Raw genomic sequence first — 16,642 nt, forward strand, 5'->3', positions numbered from 1 at the left:
AGCTGGTTATCGAAAAGTGCTCTTGGACATGTAGGGTAATGATACCGAAGATAAACAGTATAAAGATATTGTGCAATAAAAGAGGTCGGGAACTACTACCTTATAAAAACTTTAAATTCAGATATTATAGGAAGACTAAAGGTGCTGGTGGAGAGGAAAGGGATTTTCTAACAAGAACAATTGTATTGACAAAATTTTAGAGTAGTAAATGATCACGTTTTGTCTAGACGTGTTGGATGTCACAGTCATAATCCATCTTCAGGACCAAGAAGTACACAGGAAATTAATAACAAATACAATTAAAAAGAAAGGAAACTAAATGTAAAAAGGAAGGCTGGCTTCATTACTGTTCCTCTATAACCAACCAAAAAAATAAATAAATAAATAAATAAGTAAGATATTCGTTTTGTGCTCTAATGAGTATCATGCCTAAAGATTCCTTACTCGCACAGTTCGCTGTCTACCTCAGAAAATTACACTGAGGAGGAAAAGGACTCTTTCTCATATTTGATTGGACTAATCCTCTGCGCTTGAAGAACGACAGATGCCTGTGAGAGATTTAATCTGTGTTTTAACTCTTTGTTCGAATCTTCTTCTCCCAAAGTTTATATTTTTGTCAGAAAATCTAAAATCAGCTAATTAATTTCGGCTCTGGTTCCGCATCAAGAACTGACAAGAAAACTAAAATAAAAGTACTCAGCTAGAACAAAATTGTGCTTTGGCAAAATGAATAACTCGCACTTTTTAAAGTGTGTTTTCTACAATGATACAATGTTATCGTTAGCTTAGTAGTTCTTCTGAACGAAAGTAGTTTCAGTTGAAACTGACTGTTATAAAATTTCTTTCGTTTTGACGTTCTCCTGTCAGTTAGGTAATTAAAATAATAATTTTTCTTTTCGTAAATTTTTTAAGAAAAATGTGTGGCGGTGAGTGCTCAACAAAGAACCACGTTTGCAAGAATAGGAGACAAAGGCAATTTTGGACCATTTGCGAAGTTCATATGGTGAGCATACAAAATTTTAGGAGAGCGTGTGAGCCTCCACTCCCCTACTCCCCGTCCCCCCACCCACTCCAAGTGTAATTCTTTCGTTGTTGCATAAGCTTCGAAACTTTTGCTCTATTGTTGGACAGTCATTATTGTAAGTAAATCGATCTGCAAAGGACTTGGGAATGTAATAAAACTTCTTATTGTAATGAAACTGCAGGGAGAATCGGGGTGCATACATGGACCCTTGCCTTTCACGTTCCATACTATTACGAGCGGCGATAAAAAGTTTTTGCGTTCGAAGGCTGAACAGTCCATAACCGGTATGGTAATCAGGCAAAATCAATGATCATTGAGCCAACCATCCCACCGACGCCCCAGGCTGAAGATACCTGTCTGGTAAAACACCGTGTCCTCCTTCGCAATGAAGTCTGTTGCACAACGTCGGTCGACAAGGATCATCGACACTTCAAGGCATTTTTCAATGGACTGAAGCCGTGATAATCTCATGGGGAGGGATCAAGACTACAGGGCAGATTCTCGAGTGTCTCCCCATCGAGTTGGCGCAATTTCTGCATTACGACATTTGTGATATGGAAACGTGCGTCATCATGAAGGAGCAGCAACCCTTGTCGTAGTTTTCTCGCACATTTCACCATAACTGCACGCCGTATTTTCTCTAGCTTAGCGCCTCACCGTTCCCCAATGATAAGGGCACCAGGTTCATTACAGTCAGTAAGCAATGGACACTGGTACCAAAGAATAGCGTGAGCATCACCTTCCTAGCAGTTGGCTGGCTCTTGAACTTCTTGGGATTAGGGAACGATGGATGACACCACTGCGTCGTCTGCGCTTACATCTCCGGTTTCTAGTGGTGACATCAGTTTTCGTCACCAACAACAATGCGCTCAGGAAATACACACACCAAAAAAAGTTTTGCATCACCTCGGTTCCGAGAGTTCCGGAACCTGTAAAAAAATTGGAATAGAGATGAACATAAACATCATTTCCGCCCTTTCTATTGCTCGTGAAAACCACACATTGCATGTTGTACTACCATACAGCGAGACCTTCAGAGATCGTGGTCCAGATTGCTGTACACAACTGTGCCTCTAATATCCAGTAGCACGTTCTCTTGCTTTGATGCATGCCTATATTCGTCGTGGCATACTACCCACAAGCTCATCAAGGCACTGTTGGCTCCCCAAAGGCGATTCGGCATAAATCCTTCAGAGTGGTTGATGGGACACGTCGTCCAGAAACAGCCCTTTTCAAACTATCCCACACATATTCGATACGGTTCATGTCTGGAGGACCTGCTGGCCACTCTAGTCGAGGGATGTCGTTATCCTGAAGGAAGTCATTCACAAGATGTACGCGATGGTGGCGCGAATTGTCGTCCATGAAAACGAATGCCTCGCCAATATGCTGCTGATATGGTCGGAGGTTGGCATTCACGTATCGTACAGCCGTTACGGCGCCTTCCATGACCACCAGCGGCGTACGTCGACCCCAGATAATGCCACCCCAAAACAGCAGGGAACCTCCATCTTGCTGCACTCGCTGGACAGTGTGTCTAAGGCGTTCAGCCTGACCGGGTCGCCTCCAAACACGTCTCCAACGATTGTCTGGTTGAAGGCATATGCGACACTCATCGGTGAAGAGAACGTGATGCCAATCCTGAGAGGTCCATTCGGCATGTTGTTGGGCCCATCTGCACCGCGCTGCATGGTGTCGTGGTTGCAAAGATTCCCCTTGCCATGGACGTCTAGATTGAAGTTGCGCATGATGCAGCCTATTTCGCACAGTGTGAATCGTAACACGACGTCCTGTGACTGCACGAAAAGCATTATTCAACACGGTGGCATTGCTGTGAGGGTTCCTCCGAACCATAATCTGTAGGTAGCGCTCATCCCATGCAGTAGTAGTCCTTGGACGGCCTGAGCGAGGCATGTCATCGACAGGTCCTGTCTCTCTGTATCTCCTCCTTGTCCGAACAACATCGCTTTGGTTCACTCCGAGACGCCTGGACACTTCCCTGGTTGAGAGCCCTTCCTGGAACAAAGTAACAATGCGGGCGCAGTACTGACGGTATTGACCGTATGGATATGGTTGAACTACAGACAACACGAGCCGTGTATCTCCTTCCTGGTGGAATGACTCGAACTGATCGACTGTCCCGTCTAATAGGCGCTGCTCATGCATGGTTGTTTACATCTTTGGGCGAGTTTAGTGGCATCTCTGAACAGTCAAAGGGACTGCGTCTGTGATACAACATCCACAGTCAACGTCTGTCTTCAGGAGTTTTGGAAACCAGGTGATGCAAAACTTTTTTTGCTGTGAGTATGTTGGCTTAAACACTGATGGCAAGGCCATCCAGTTTTCAATTTGTTCAGCATTCAACGTTGAGGTTTTCACTGGCTCCAGACCTTACAGTAGTCAAACTCCTGCCGGGAAATGTGTTGCACCCTACCGAAGCTCGATCAAGATCCTTTTCTAGTGCACGAATGGTTATGTGCCGCTCCGCCCTAATTGCGTCATAAACCGCACACTTGTTCGTAACGGGTGAAGTTGCTCTCCCAGGTCGACTGGCGTCTTCTGTAGGATGGCGACCAGCACAGTACTTGGAGCACAGTCCAAGGCGGTGGTTTTCTACAAATATGCTGCCCCATACACGTTCTCCATTCTCCGATGGTTGTTTACACGTATTCGTCCTTCAGCAACTAAGTGAAAAATAACAGCACATTGTTTCTGTTTGGACGTATTTGGTAATAACGTCTCCGTAGTTCATGTTTCTGCATTTACAGCTCACATGTCGGAAAGACACGATTGCATACCCAGATCGAAGTCGCCTTGGGTGCATATACGCTGCAGCAACGCCTTCAAGCGGAATCTTTTTGATCGCTCCCATATACATGTTGATGTATGCCATCATGGGTCTCATCCAGCTAAAAATATTGCTTACGAGTAACTCTCTCCTACGTTCGACATCTACATCTACATCTATACTCCGCAAGCCACCTGACGGTTGTGGCTGAGTGTACCTTGAGTACCTCTATCGGTTCTCCCTTCTATTCCAGTCTCTTATTGTTCGTGGAAAGAAGGATTGTCGGTATGCCTCTGTGTGGGCTCTAATCTCTTTGATTTTATCCTCATGGTCTCTTCGCGAGATATACGTAGGAGGGAGCAATATACTGCTTGACTCCTCGGTGAAGGTATGTTCTCGAAACTTCAACAAAAGCCCGTACCGAGCTACTGAGCGTCTCTCCTGCAGAGTCTTCCAATGGAGTTTATCTGTCATCTCCGTAACGCTTTCGCGATTACTAAATGATCCTGTAACGAAGCGCGCTGCTCTCCGTTGGATCTTCTCTATCTCTTCTATCAACCCTATCTGCTACGGATCCCACACTGCTGAGCAGTATTCAAGCAGTGGGCGAACAAGCGTACTGTAACCTACTTCCTTTGTTTTCGGATTGCATTTCCGTAGGATTATTCCAATGAATCTCAGTCTGGAATCTGCTTTACCAACGATCAACTTTATATGATCATTCCATTTTAAATCACTCCTAATGCGTACTCCCACATAATTTATGGAATTAACTGCTTCCAGTTGCTGACCTGCTGTTTTGTAGCTAAATGATAAGGGATCTATCTTTCTATGTATTCGCAGCACATTACACTTGTCTACATTGAGATTCAATTGCCATTCCCTGCACCATGCGTCAATTCGCTGCAGATCCTCCTGTATTTCAGTACAATTTTCCATTGTTACAACCTCTCGATATACCACAGCCTCATCCGCAAAAAGCCTCAGTGAACTTCCGATGTCATCCACAAGGTCATTTATGTATATTGTGAATAGCAATGGTCCTACGACACTCCCCTGCGGCACACCTGATATCACTCTTACTTCGGAAGACTTCTCTCCATTGAGAATGACATGCTGCGTTTTGTTATCTAGGAACTCTTCAATCCAATCACACAATTGGTCTGATAGTCCATATGCTCTTACTTTGTTCATTAAACGACAGTGGAGAACTGTATCGAACACCTTGCGGAAGTCAAGAAACACGGCATCTACCTGGGAACCCGTGTCTATGGCCCTCTGAATCTCGTGGACGAATAGCGCGAGCTGAGTTTCACACGACCGTCTTATTCGAAACCCATGCTGGTTCCTACAGAGTAGATTTCTAGTCTCCAGAAAAGTCATTATACTCGAGCATAATACGTGTTCCAAAATTCTGCAACTGATCGACGTTAGAGATATAGGTCTATAGTTCTGCACATCTGTTCGACGTCCCTTCTTGAAAACGGGGATGACCTGTGCCCTTTTCCAATCCTTTGGAACGCTACGCTCTTCTAGAGACCTACGGTACACCGCTGCAAGAAGGGGGGCAAGTTCCTCCCTATTAATGTAAAATGTGTTCGTAACATTTGCATATATCTGCGTAGCACAATACCTCTGCCACATATTTTAATAATGATAGTAAGATCCTCGAGCCAAATAACGACCACTACCAGCCATAAAGAATCGAGAATGTACTTTTCAGCACTACGAACACACGCCAGTGTAAGTATGAAACAGTGTTTGGTAATTCTGCATAACTTACAGGCAGACAGGGCGTATTTCCAGCAATGGCAAGGGTCGCATTGACAATGTCATTATCATTGTCGCCGTCGAGGAGATCGACGAGTTTGCTGACGATCGACGAGTTGTCCACCTGTGGCACGGACTGGTAGGTGAGCATGTCGCACAGGTACACAGAGTTATCACTGTCATTGACTGTCAGCGACGCCATGCCCACACCGTCCGTCAGCTGCTGGAAGTACAAGAACTCCTCCATGGTCGCGAAGATCTGCGGTAGCCACAGTCGAATCGTGTTCATGCTGTGAAACATAAACGGTCTGTCACTTCTCCCACTCCTGCTTTAGTCTTACACTAGAATGTCAGTGGCTCGCTGCAAACTTTATGAGTCTGGCACTGTAACTATTTTTTTTATGTTGAAGCTGGAACCGAAGTTCACACTGCCATTGTCTAATCTAGTCACGACTGTTAGAGTCAAGTTCCTGTTATTTACTCGTAGATAATCAATGTGGATCAAAAGAGAAGTCTAGCTTGTGCCAGAACTTTTTATTCCACTTATAAAACTCGCGACACTTCATTTTTTGTTACTTTTTTTTTACTTAGAGGACGCTTATTAGTCCAGTTTTGTAGAGTTACTTCTTTTATGTAGACTTGGGTAAGTCCCATGAAAGTGTTCAACGAGAGTAAATTGATACTGTAAAAAGTGGGATATAATAGAGCTGTTTGGTTTCTATGTGAGATTAGTAGTGTGGGAGGGGGACTCGCAGGAGATATGGGATTTGGGATAGCGGCGACTAAGGTGAAGTCTGATACGAAGGATGAATGACTGGGTGGATTTCTTGACTGTGGGATGGACACTGTGATCTTTGCATTAGGAGATGGTACTGACGGTGTGTAGGTATTCGATGTGCTGGTATCGACTGGACAAGATGGAAATAATAGTATGATGATGCTCAATGTAGATGAGTAGAGATGGGAATTCTTTGTGTCGGGGAATGAAACTAGATGCAATGAGTGAGCTGAAGTCCCAGGATCTGAAAGGACTGGTAGTAGCTGACTGAAGCCAATACCCAGATCATACCGACTACATTGCACATTGGCATAATGATGAAATGCGCAAGGATTTTTGTAGGTGTGGAGAGTGGTGGATGGATGTCCATATTCTAGTCTGTTGGGGGGTTTCTCTTGGATGGTTAGTACTTGAGGCTCAATTGTGGTTTAGTGCGCAGAATGTTAGTGCGATTATCCAAATTTTTTTCGCTGACTACAAATTCTGTATCATCATCTGTATTAGGTAGAGATGTCTCACCGGTTAGTAAGATATGAAAATTTGTGCCAGAACGAGACTCGAACCCAGATTTACTGCTTGTTGAGAGCAGTCACCTTAATGACTCTGCTATCCACGTATGCTCCTTGGACCAACCCAAACCCCCATATGTCATATTGCCTACATGCTTGTGCCATAGTCCACTATGCTCATCACCTAATACTCATCCTTTGTCAGGGAAAACAATACTACTGAGAAGTCGAGTGCACTGTCGTTGTCATCATGCAACCATCTAGGCTTGTAATCCTTGCTTCCATGTGTGAACGAATAGAACTCGTTGACGATCCACAGCTGTACGGAATATTTTAGAAATGAATTCGCTGACTGCTAGTTCACTGATATCAGCTGTATTAGTTACAGATCTAGTACTCAGTGAAATGTAGTGGACTACGAAATATGGATGTAGACAGTGTTACATATGGAAGTTTGGGTCAGTCTGGGATGTGTGCACAAAGTGATTAAGGTGACCGCTCGCGATAAGTTGGAAATCAAGGTTCGAGCCCCGGTCTGGCACAATTCCATAAGTTACTAATAGGTAGTACAGCTATACCTAATACAATTGAAGTCAGATAATTTGCAGTCAGCGAATGCATTTCGCATTATTTTATGTGAGTATCATCAGCAACGTATATTTTATTAATCATATTCAGGTGATGTTCCTGAGAAATACTGTGTCTCACCTTTATCTAAGATATCTGGGTCTCCAGTGTGACGCAGATAGCGCATCTGCCTATTAAGCAAGAGACCCAGGTTCGAATCCTGACATTGGTATAAATTTTGATTCACTGCTTCAGCCTACATCAGAACCGTAGATAATGGTGTGTTCTTTTAGACACCTAGTAACTGCTATTATTAATGTGCCACAAATCGAGAGTAAATATATCAATTGCGTTGGTGAACTTGATCCACACTCTACACACCCTTGACAGCTCATGTGGTTAATTTCAATATACCCTCCTGAGGCCCAGATGTGTTTTTCTCTAATTTTATCTTAAGTGCTCTCATTATGCAACCATATGTACCTGAAGTACACATTAAAAATAGAAAAAAAATTATATTACTTTTTCCAGCATAAGTGGTGCCGTCTACTGGACTTCAAGTGTCAAGCATTGTTTCTCTACCAGTAAAATATTAAATTACAGTTTAAATTTTTTATGTACTAAAATTATTGTTTACGATCAAAAATGTTGACAGTTACATTTCTGTACTGATACACATAAGTACCACATTTTTCTTAACTTAGCCCATATTAGAATCTAAATTAATCAACATTAAGGAAATATTACATGAACAAATGTTGTCATAGAAAAAAATGATTACAATATAGACTACTGGAACACCAGTTGCAGTTCAAATCATACTCAATTATTGCGATGGAATTTGGCAAAACAGTTTCGACTCAGAACCAAACGCAGGAAAACTTTGCACCTTTGGCATGGATTTCTGCTTTTTCCTTTGCAGTCAGGTTTCTTGAATTTTTTCCAGTCATGTCTGCTATTTCTGGCATATGATTCACACCGCTTTTGCTTTTGCTGTCACATGGCTCGGGACTTTGATTACACCTCTTTTTGTCTGATGGTTCTTGAAGACCTTTTTCATTTTCTGGATCTTCTTTTGGTTCGAGAGAGTTTTCTTCATTACTGTGGATAAACAAATCTCCAAAGAAAGCTTGTATTTTCACACTTGGCGAATCTTCTTTCTAGAAACTCCAGGTGCCACACAACCTGCAGAAGTTGCAGCCATGAATTGGCAACACTTAGGTCTAGAAGTTGTAAAATTGTCCTACTTCTACCTTTTTAGTTCTCGCTCACATGGGACAATAAGACATCTTCTGCCAGCTAGGTTCACTCCACCCGTGTTTCCATTACATTCTGGTCTTCTAATTAATTCTTTTCCTTTCTTCCTTATCATATCTTGTGGAAGAATCCATGAGTTCAATACCACGAACTGACGATATCATCGTCAAGTTTTTTCTGTCCAGCCACTTCAAAATGCAGATTTTTTTCGTCTTGTCGAATCGACATATTACAGGAACGTCCTCCTCTTTTTCTCATTTCTTTGTCGCTTTGTAGTTGTGTTTCTTCTGTAACCCTAAGACTATTTATTGTACCAGTAGATAGAAGACCTCGATTCAAAAGCTCATTGACTAGTTTGTCATTTGCGAGCTACCGATCATGGTAAATACTGTAACAAAGTGTAAGACTTTCAGTAAGTTTGAGTACAGAAGACTCTCCCAATGTGTAAAACCCAAAAGCTGTTAATTCTGTGAAAGTACTTTCGCCTTGGTAGAAAATAAATTGTATCGAACAGATGGACATGTTAAAGGTGGTAGAGGCTCTGTAATGGTGTGTGACGTGTCCAGTTGTGTTGATATGGGACCCCTGATACGTCTAGATACGACAGGTGACACGTACGTAAGCATCCTGTCTGATCATCTGTATCCATTCATGTCCACTGTGTATTCCACGGACTTGGGCAATTCTAGCAGGACTATGCGACACCCTACACGTCCAGAATTGCTACAGAGTGACTCCAGAAAACTCTTCTGAATTTACGCACTTCCGCTGGCCACCATGTTCCCCAAACAGGGACATTACTGAGCATATCTGGGATTCCTTGAAACGTGCTGCTCAGAAGAGATCTCTAGCCCCTCGTACTCTTACGGATTTATGGACAGCCCTGCAGGATTCACGGTGTCAATTTCCTCCAGCACTGCTTCAGACATTAGTCGTGTCCATGCCACGTCGTGTAGTGACACTTCTGCGAGCTCGCGGGGACCCTAGACGATGCTAGGCAGATGTACCAGTTTCTTTGGCTATTCAGTGCATGTTGCTTACATCTGGTACGCTCACGCATCGACTTCCTTCTTTGTGGCGCCAATTCTTTAGAATAGTCACAATATTCCAGAGTACGACTTCAATGTTCCAAACCCTTCATTGCCTGACCGCCAGATGTCATATCTGCCTTGTTACAATAGGCAATGCACGCTACAGTTGTGACATCTAGCGGGAAAAGTATTATAAAGTGAAGTCCAGTATACTGTATTGTGGACCTCAAGAGAAAACACCTCCAGTAAAAATATTTTAGGCTTCGTGTTACTGACCTGAACAAGCATAGGATCTGTATGGAGAAGGAGAGCACGGCCTTGGGTAGCTGCGGCATGACGAAGAGGGGTCGCATCTGGCGCCAGGCGTTCTTCAGGCCCTGGATGGCGCTCTGGTGGACGCTCATAGTGCTCGCCACAGACGCCTTGCGCAGTTCCAGCTCGTCCACCAGCCGCTGCACCTGCACACGAGAGCATTCCATCCATTCTGCCCCACTAGACGAACGAGCTACCAGCTATTCAAAACGATGTGGCACTACCCGTGTAGTCTTTACTTGTGCCTACGTAAGTGGTTCCGTTTGATGCATAATGTGTTCAATAAGCTTTTGATCCTAAGTTATTTTGAGTTCAGCACCGAATGGTGGGAACTGAATATTTCCGACCGTACAACTCTGCAATGATAAATGGATGGTGAGAGTTACTGGGTGACAGATACCGGTATCAAATTTCCTGACAGATTAAAATTGTGTGCCGGCTTGGGGCTTGAACTCAGGACCTTTTTAAGCCACCAGGAAATCTCATACTACTGCACATTCCACTGCATCTTTTTTGTTCTATTCAAAATGGGGACAGGGTAAATTCTGCTGCTGATATCGTTACTCTAAAAGAGCCGAATGCAACAGGCCCTCCACTTTTCAAAATCCGATGACTAATCGCGGAGTAACTATAACATATAGAACTTATAATTTATCTGTTCTGAACGTGAAACCGGTTGCTGTCATATGTGGAAGTTGGTGATTTCATACACAAATAAGGAAATACAGGACTGTTATAATTAAACTTTCGCTACTTGAGAGGACCCCCATGAAAAACAAGTGATCGTAGTACAATGAAACTTGTCGAACAGAAACAACGATTAAACCACTGAAAGAATTCAATTTTAATTTTCACATGAGATGATGAAATTATCTTTTGTTAATTGCATACCGTGTCTATGTTACGGCTTACAAACGTTGCTCAGTGTGACAACCGTCTGCATTCACAACAGCCTGGAACTGCAGTACAGATTACTTGTAGCACTTTTCGAACAGCGGACCATGGACTGCTCGGCTGTTGTGGCACAACTCGTAAGCTTCTTGAAGTTCTCACACTGCGTCTGTAGTTCTCAACCACGGCAACTGTAACTTCTTCGACAATCTGTGGCGCCATTGGCCGTCTGCCTCTCCCCGGAGTGATTCCCAACCTGCCAGTTAATTCGAACTTCAAGCGCGGGGCGGAAAAAGGATCGCTCTGTATTCCTTTAATGCGTCAATACTAGCGAAGAGCAACAGCAGTATTAATGAAAACAGCTTTGTGAGTAAAGCCCGCCCTGCTCACCATGTCCACATTCACGCTTCCTGTATGTAACTTTGATGTACACCAATGCTGTGTTTCAGCCCTACTTCGCCGTACCAGTGCCGGCGCCTAACGGCAAGTCATGATACTAACAACTAAAATCCTGCAGCGCACAGTCTGAACACCATTCTCTAAAGTTAGGTACCCACACGTTAAACACTTTTCCCTTTACACTGGCTCAAGTAGCAAAAGTTTAATTATAACTACCCCGTACGTCACATCAGACACGGAGGAAAAAGAGTGTTGTACCGCTGCGAAAACGGTATAAAAAGGGACACCAGCTTTCACTCTTTCTGTGCTGTTCTTGTGTATCGAGTGATGGTTGTTTTGAAAAACGTAAACTTCTGTCACAAACCAGGTGTAACTGTATATGCTGCTTCTTTACAGAAGGTACAGAGAGAACACAAAAAGAACAGTTGTGTTGTATATATGAAGGCATCTCGACAGGTAGTGTAATGAAAATTCAGCGAATGTGAGAAAAATTATAATTGTAAGGAAACTGCAATACTGAGTGGACTGAAAAGAGTAAGCCCGCAACGAGCAACGAATAGTTATTCTGATAGCTGTTGCATTCAATTCAAATTTTAGCTCCAGATATGTTGCCATTTCCTCGGGAACAAGTCAGCCCAGCGGTGATTGCAATTTAAACGCAATGAGCTTCAATCTACATAACATGTGACTTCACTAGCAAATTAGTTGGGGGTGGAGGGGGGGGGGGATTGCAGACGACACATGAAATTCTTCTCTCGGATATGATGTGACATCAGGACAACAGGTTGTTTCTTCAAATAACTGTCTCTGTCAATGAAACAACCTTAAAAAACCATGGGAAACTGTGCGTAATAAATATGCATTATTAGTCCGCTGAGTGTCCGCACTGGTTGAGAGAAGTTCTACAACAGAGACAGCAGAGTGTGAACCTCCGAAGCACGATTATTGGAGACTACGTTATTGGTCTTCACTTCAATGAAGAAACATTTCGCCAGCCGAAGTGGCCGTGCGGTTAAAGGCGCTGCAGTCTGGAACCGCAAGACCGCTACGGTCGCAGGTTCGAATCCTGCCTCGGGCATGGATGTTTGTGATGTCCTTAGGTTAGTTAGGTTTAACTAGTTCTAAGTTCTAGGGGACTAATGACCTCAGCAGTTGAGTCCCATAGTGCTCAGAGCCATTTGAACCATTTTTTTGAAGAAACATTTGTGAACGAAAGATACGTACCATTTGCTACCGGAGTTATAACAATTCTGCTAGAGGAAGTACGACTAGCGCATATGTAGATGTACCAGCACCATTGGTACATGGATCACAACTTGCTTGTGGACAGGAAACCGTTTGGCATGTAGTAACACCATGGAAATGTCTTGATCGCTAAAAACTTTGTTCATGTCACGTTTCGAGTCATCATCCTCAGGTAACTGTAGTATAATTTACACATAAGACAAATTAGAAAAGCTAATACATAATAATTACGAGCCCAAAGTAACATCAGTAATGGAAGTACAAATATGTGCTTACCGAAGCTCATGTACACGAGCAACAAAGGAAAAACGTAGAGTCGAATATGCAGTTGCGTTAGGCAATATTAGCAAAAGATGTTATTTCCAAACTTCACATTCCAGAATGAAGATAACAGACTCGAAGACCAAATTATGTTAACTTGGCGAAAGATGGCGTTGAGGTTAAACATCAAGACAAACAAAGACGTAGCTTTTATAACGCACAAACCTACCACATTACAAGTACTTTTTTTCTGTTACATATGGATCATGCATACACTGTTCCTCTTTATTTAGAGTGAATTCTCCTACTTACCTCCCCTGCCCCCCCCTCCCCCCCTAGTAATGTGCTCAGACATAGCTCCAGTTTCTCGGACCTCCAACAGAGCCCATCCCTTCTGCCTATTTTAAAACTCCAGCAATTAATTCAGCATCCGTCTCATCTGTCCCCTTCCCTGCCCTTAGCGCCTTCTATCACCCCTCTACGCCTAGCCATCCAACCTCTACCCCCGCCCCTTCCCCTACCCACCATCCCATCTCCTCCCCACTCCCAACGCCCCCTCTCAACGCGTTTGGGAAAATTGTTATTTATCATGTCCTGTCCTTTAGACGTGACCCATCTGTGGTCCAAGAAGGTTTTAGCTTTGTAATTCATTTTACATTTTATTTCAAACTTAAAGATGTGTACATTCCTTTCCTGTTATATATTGGTTATGCAGACAAAATTTCCTCTTCATATATAAGGGGCGTTCAAAAAAGAAACTAGCTGGAGGCATAATTACAGAAACCAGTACCTGTATGTTAGAAGTATTGAGCCTGGCTATTGAGACACCTGTCCAACTGTGACACAAGGCGGTGTATGGCTGTCTCATAAAATTCCCGGGACTGTGACGTTAACCAGTTCTGCACGTGCAGCTGGACGTCGTCGTGCGAGGTGAATCGTTTGCCTCTCAGAGCCTTTTTCAAGGGGACCAAAAATGACGTATGACTGTATGGAGGGTGGCCAAGAACCTCCCATTTGAATTTCTGCAGGAGTGCCGTGACTGTGTTGGCCGTATGAGGCTTTGCACTGTCGTGTAGCAGAATGACCCCCACGGGTGAGATTGCCTGGTCTTTTGATTTCATCACTTGGCGAAGGGTGGTCAAGGTTTGCGAGTAATGCTGGGCATTCACTGTTGTCCCATGATGCAGGAAGTGAATCAAAAGGGGGCCACCTTGGTCAAAAACCTTTCCGATTCACCTTGGATGACGACGTCCAGCTGTACGTGCGAAACTGATTAACATCGCAGCCCCGGGAATTTTATAAGACAGCAATTCACCGCCTTGTGTCACAGTGGGACATGTGTCTCAACAGCCAGGGTCAATACTACTAACATACTGGTACTGGTTTCTGTAATTATTCCTCCGGGTCGTTTGTTTTTGAATGCCCCCTTATAATATGTATTTGAGTAATGTCACATAGTGGCATATTGCGTTTGAGTAATGTTGTGTTCTGCATACTGCATTTTTCACTCCCTCTTTCTCCGCTTCCCTCCCTCCCCCCTACCCTGCCCAGATATATGCTTTAATGACTTTGTTATACTTGTAAACGTATTCAAGAGGTTCAGTGTAATAGTCTATATTGAAAGATAATAATGTCTTGGAAACAAAACATGGTCAGTTATGTTGTAATATTAATGTTATTATATTTGTTATTAAAGTTAGTGAAAATGCACCATTGCAGCAGCATTCCGAATCCCCTTCCTTCTTTGTTCCCCTCCATACCTTCCTGAACTCTTGCAGATCCGGTTTCTCCCCCTGTCCCAACCTCTACCTATTGTCTTACACACCTCCCCCTCCCCCTATCCCTCCCCCCCAATCTAACTAATTCATCTATTTCCATCTGATCCCTAACCTGCCCGTTGTACTTCAATCCCATGTTTCACAAAGCCGATCAGTTTTTGATGTGAACCTGTCTTTCACGGTTCTGACAAAAATTTTCATTAGCTGAATGTCCCACACATCCGCCAGCGCCAAGGTATGATCGTCATATAACACCTTCATCTGATGATGAGTCTGCAGTGGCTCGAAAACTAGTTGATAGTACAATATATCTCATCAAATTTAAAAAACCACTGGTTGCATATTACACCTACACAAACCACCAATTGAAATCACAGTTACGGATCGTAATCCACAATGAATCTAATGAGAAGCAGAACAGATACTGTGGTTGACTGGTGAATGATCAATACATGGCGCGTCCTTTGCCTTCCAGGTGGTGTCCTGATTCAACCATATGTTCACAAGAATAGTGTATCGGCTTCAGTTTTAAATAACATATTTCTCCATTATTTTGCTTTTCTAAATAGACCATCTTAGCTGCCCTAGCGTGAAGTATGATGTGACCATTCTGTATAAAAACACGAGCTTCCTCGTAACAGAGAAATCAGTTTCATGTCCAAAACGAATAAGTTTTGATTTTTGATATTATAATTTTCCTGTCGGTACTAATTGCAATTTTAAGACTGAAATGCCATTGAATTCATCTCTTTTAAAAGTAAACTAGCAGCAGAAATTATTACAGTTACATCTGAAAAAGTGATATATCTTTAATTAATATACTTACGAAAAATTGCTATGATTCAGTTAGTGAGAACCTTTCTCACATCATTTTGGTGGGAACATAGTAATTCAGGAAATATCTGAGCTTAACAGCAAACACACAGAGAAAGACAGACACACACACACACACGCACACACACACTCACACACACATATGAGAGCTCTCATCCAGACAAAAATTGTTTTTTCGTCTGATATGCAGGCTGCCCTGAACGACAGGCATATTATACTAGTAGTATTTGCGTGCCTTGCAAGGGTTAAACGTGCAGGTGGGCACAGATGAGCAAGAGAGGAAGGGAGGAGAAGGATAGTGAAAGAGGGGGCAGTATGACAGTGAAAAAGGGGGAAAGGGATATGGATGGAGAGGACACAGAAGGTGATGGAGGGGGCAAGGAAGAGAAGGACAGAGATGGGTGACGAGGTGATGGAGAGAGAGGGGAGGAGGCGTGTTGAGCACATACAAGTAATATTAGCATGCCTTGTTGTGGCTACATGTGCCAGTGAGCATTGGTGAGCAAGAGAGGAAGAGAGGGGGGGGGGGGGGGTGAGAAGGACAGTGAAAGAGAAAGGAGTTTAGAATGAAGAGAGAAAGGGTGTGAAGGATGTAGACAGATGGAGCAGACAGAGAGGTTGATGGACAAAGAGAGGAGGAGGTGGAGATGGACAGATAGATGTGGGATGATGGACAGAGAGATGGATGAGGAGGAGATGGACAAAGAAAGGGGGCAGGAGCAGATAGACAGAGAGGGGGAAGGAATAGGTGGAAATAGAAGGCAGCTGCAGAGGATTGGTCTGAGAGACTGAGAAAAAGAGATTTCCTTCACTTGATAGAGAATTGCTTCCACCTCTGAGGAAGAGGTTGGCAGGTCGAGTGGGCAGGGGGAAACAGACAAAGGAAGGAGGGGGATGGTCAGAGATAGGGGGAGGAGGAGTTGGACAGAGAGAGGGAGCTAGAGGAAACAGACAGAGGGAGGAGAGAGGAGGATATGGAGACAGAGGGGTGAGGAAGAGATGTCCACAGAGAGGGAGTGGATGAGATGGAGCCGGCCGGAGTGGCCGTGAGGTTCTAGGCGCTACAGTCTTGAGCCGAGCGACCGCTACGGTCGCAGGTTCGAATCCTGCCTCGGGCATGGATATGTGGGATGTCCTTAGGTTAGTTCTAGGGGACCGATGACCTCAGATGTTAAGTCCCATAGTGCTCAGAGCCATT

General features: G+C 43.7%; 1 protein-coding gene across 1 annotated transcript in view; it reads right to left on the reverse strand.

The window, feature by feature from the left end:
- The window catches only part of LOC126259746 (synaptic vesicle glycoprotein 2C-like), a 158,864-nt gene that overhangs the window by 45,237 nt on the left and 96,985 nt on the right, over positions 1-16,642 (reverse strand). Inside the window, exons 7-8 of the mRNA XM_049956736.1 lie at positions 10,001-10,182; positions 5,596-5,872 (exon numbers count right to left, since the gene is read on the reverse strand). Of these exons, the coding sequence (XP_049812693.1) occupies positions 5,596-5,872; positions 10,001-10,182 (459 nt within the window). The remainder of the gene's footprint in view (positions 1-5,595; positions 5,873-10,000; positions 10,183-16,642) is intronic.

Source organism: Schistocerca nitens, chromosome 5 (assembly GCF_023898315.1).
Source record: "Schistocerca nitens isolate TAMUIC-IGC-003100 chromosome 5, iqSchNite1.1, whole genome shotgun sequence".
Lineage (NCBI taxonomy): Eukaryota > Metazoa > Arthropoda > Insecta > Orthoptera > Acrididae > Schistocerca > Schistocerca nitens.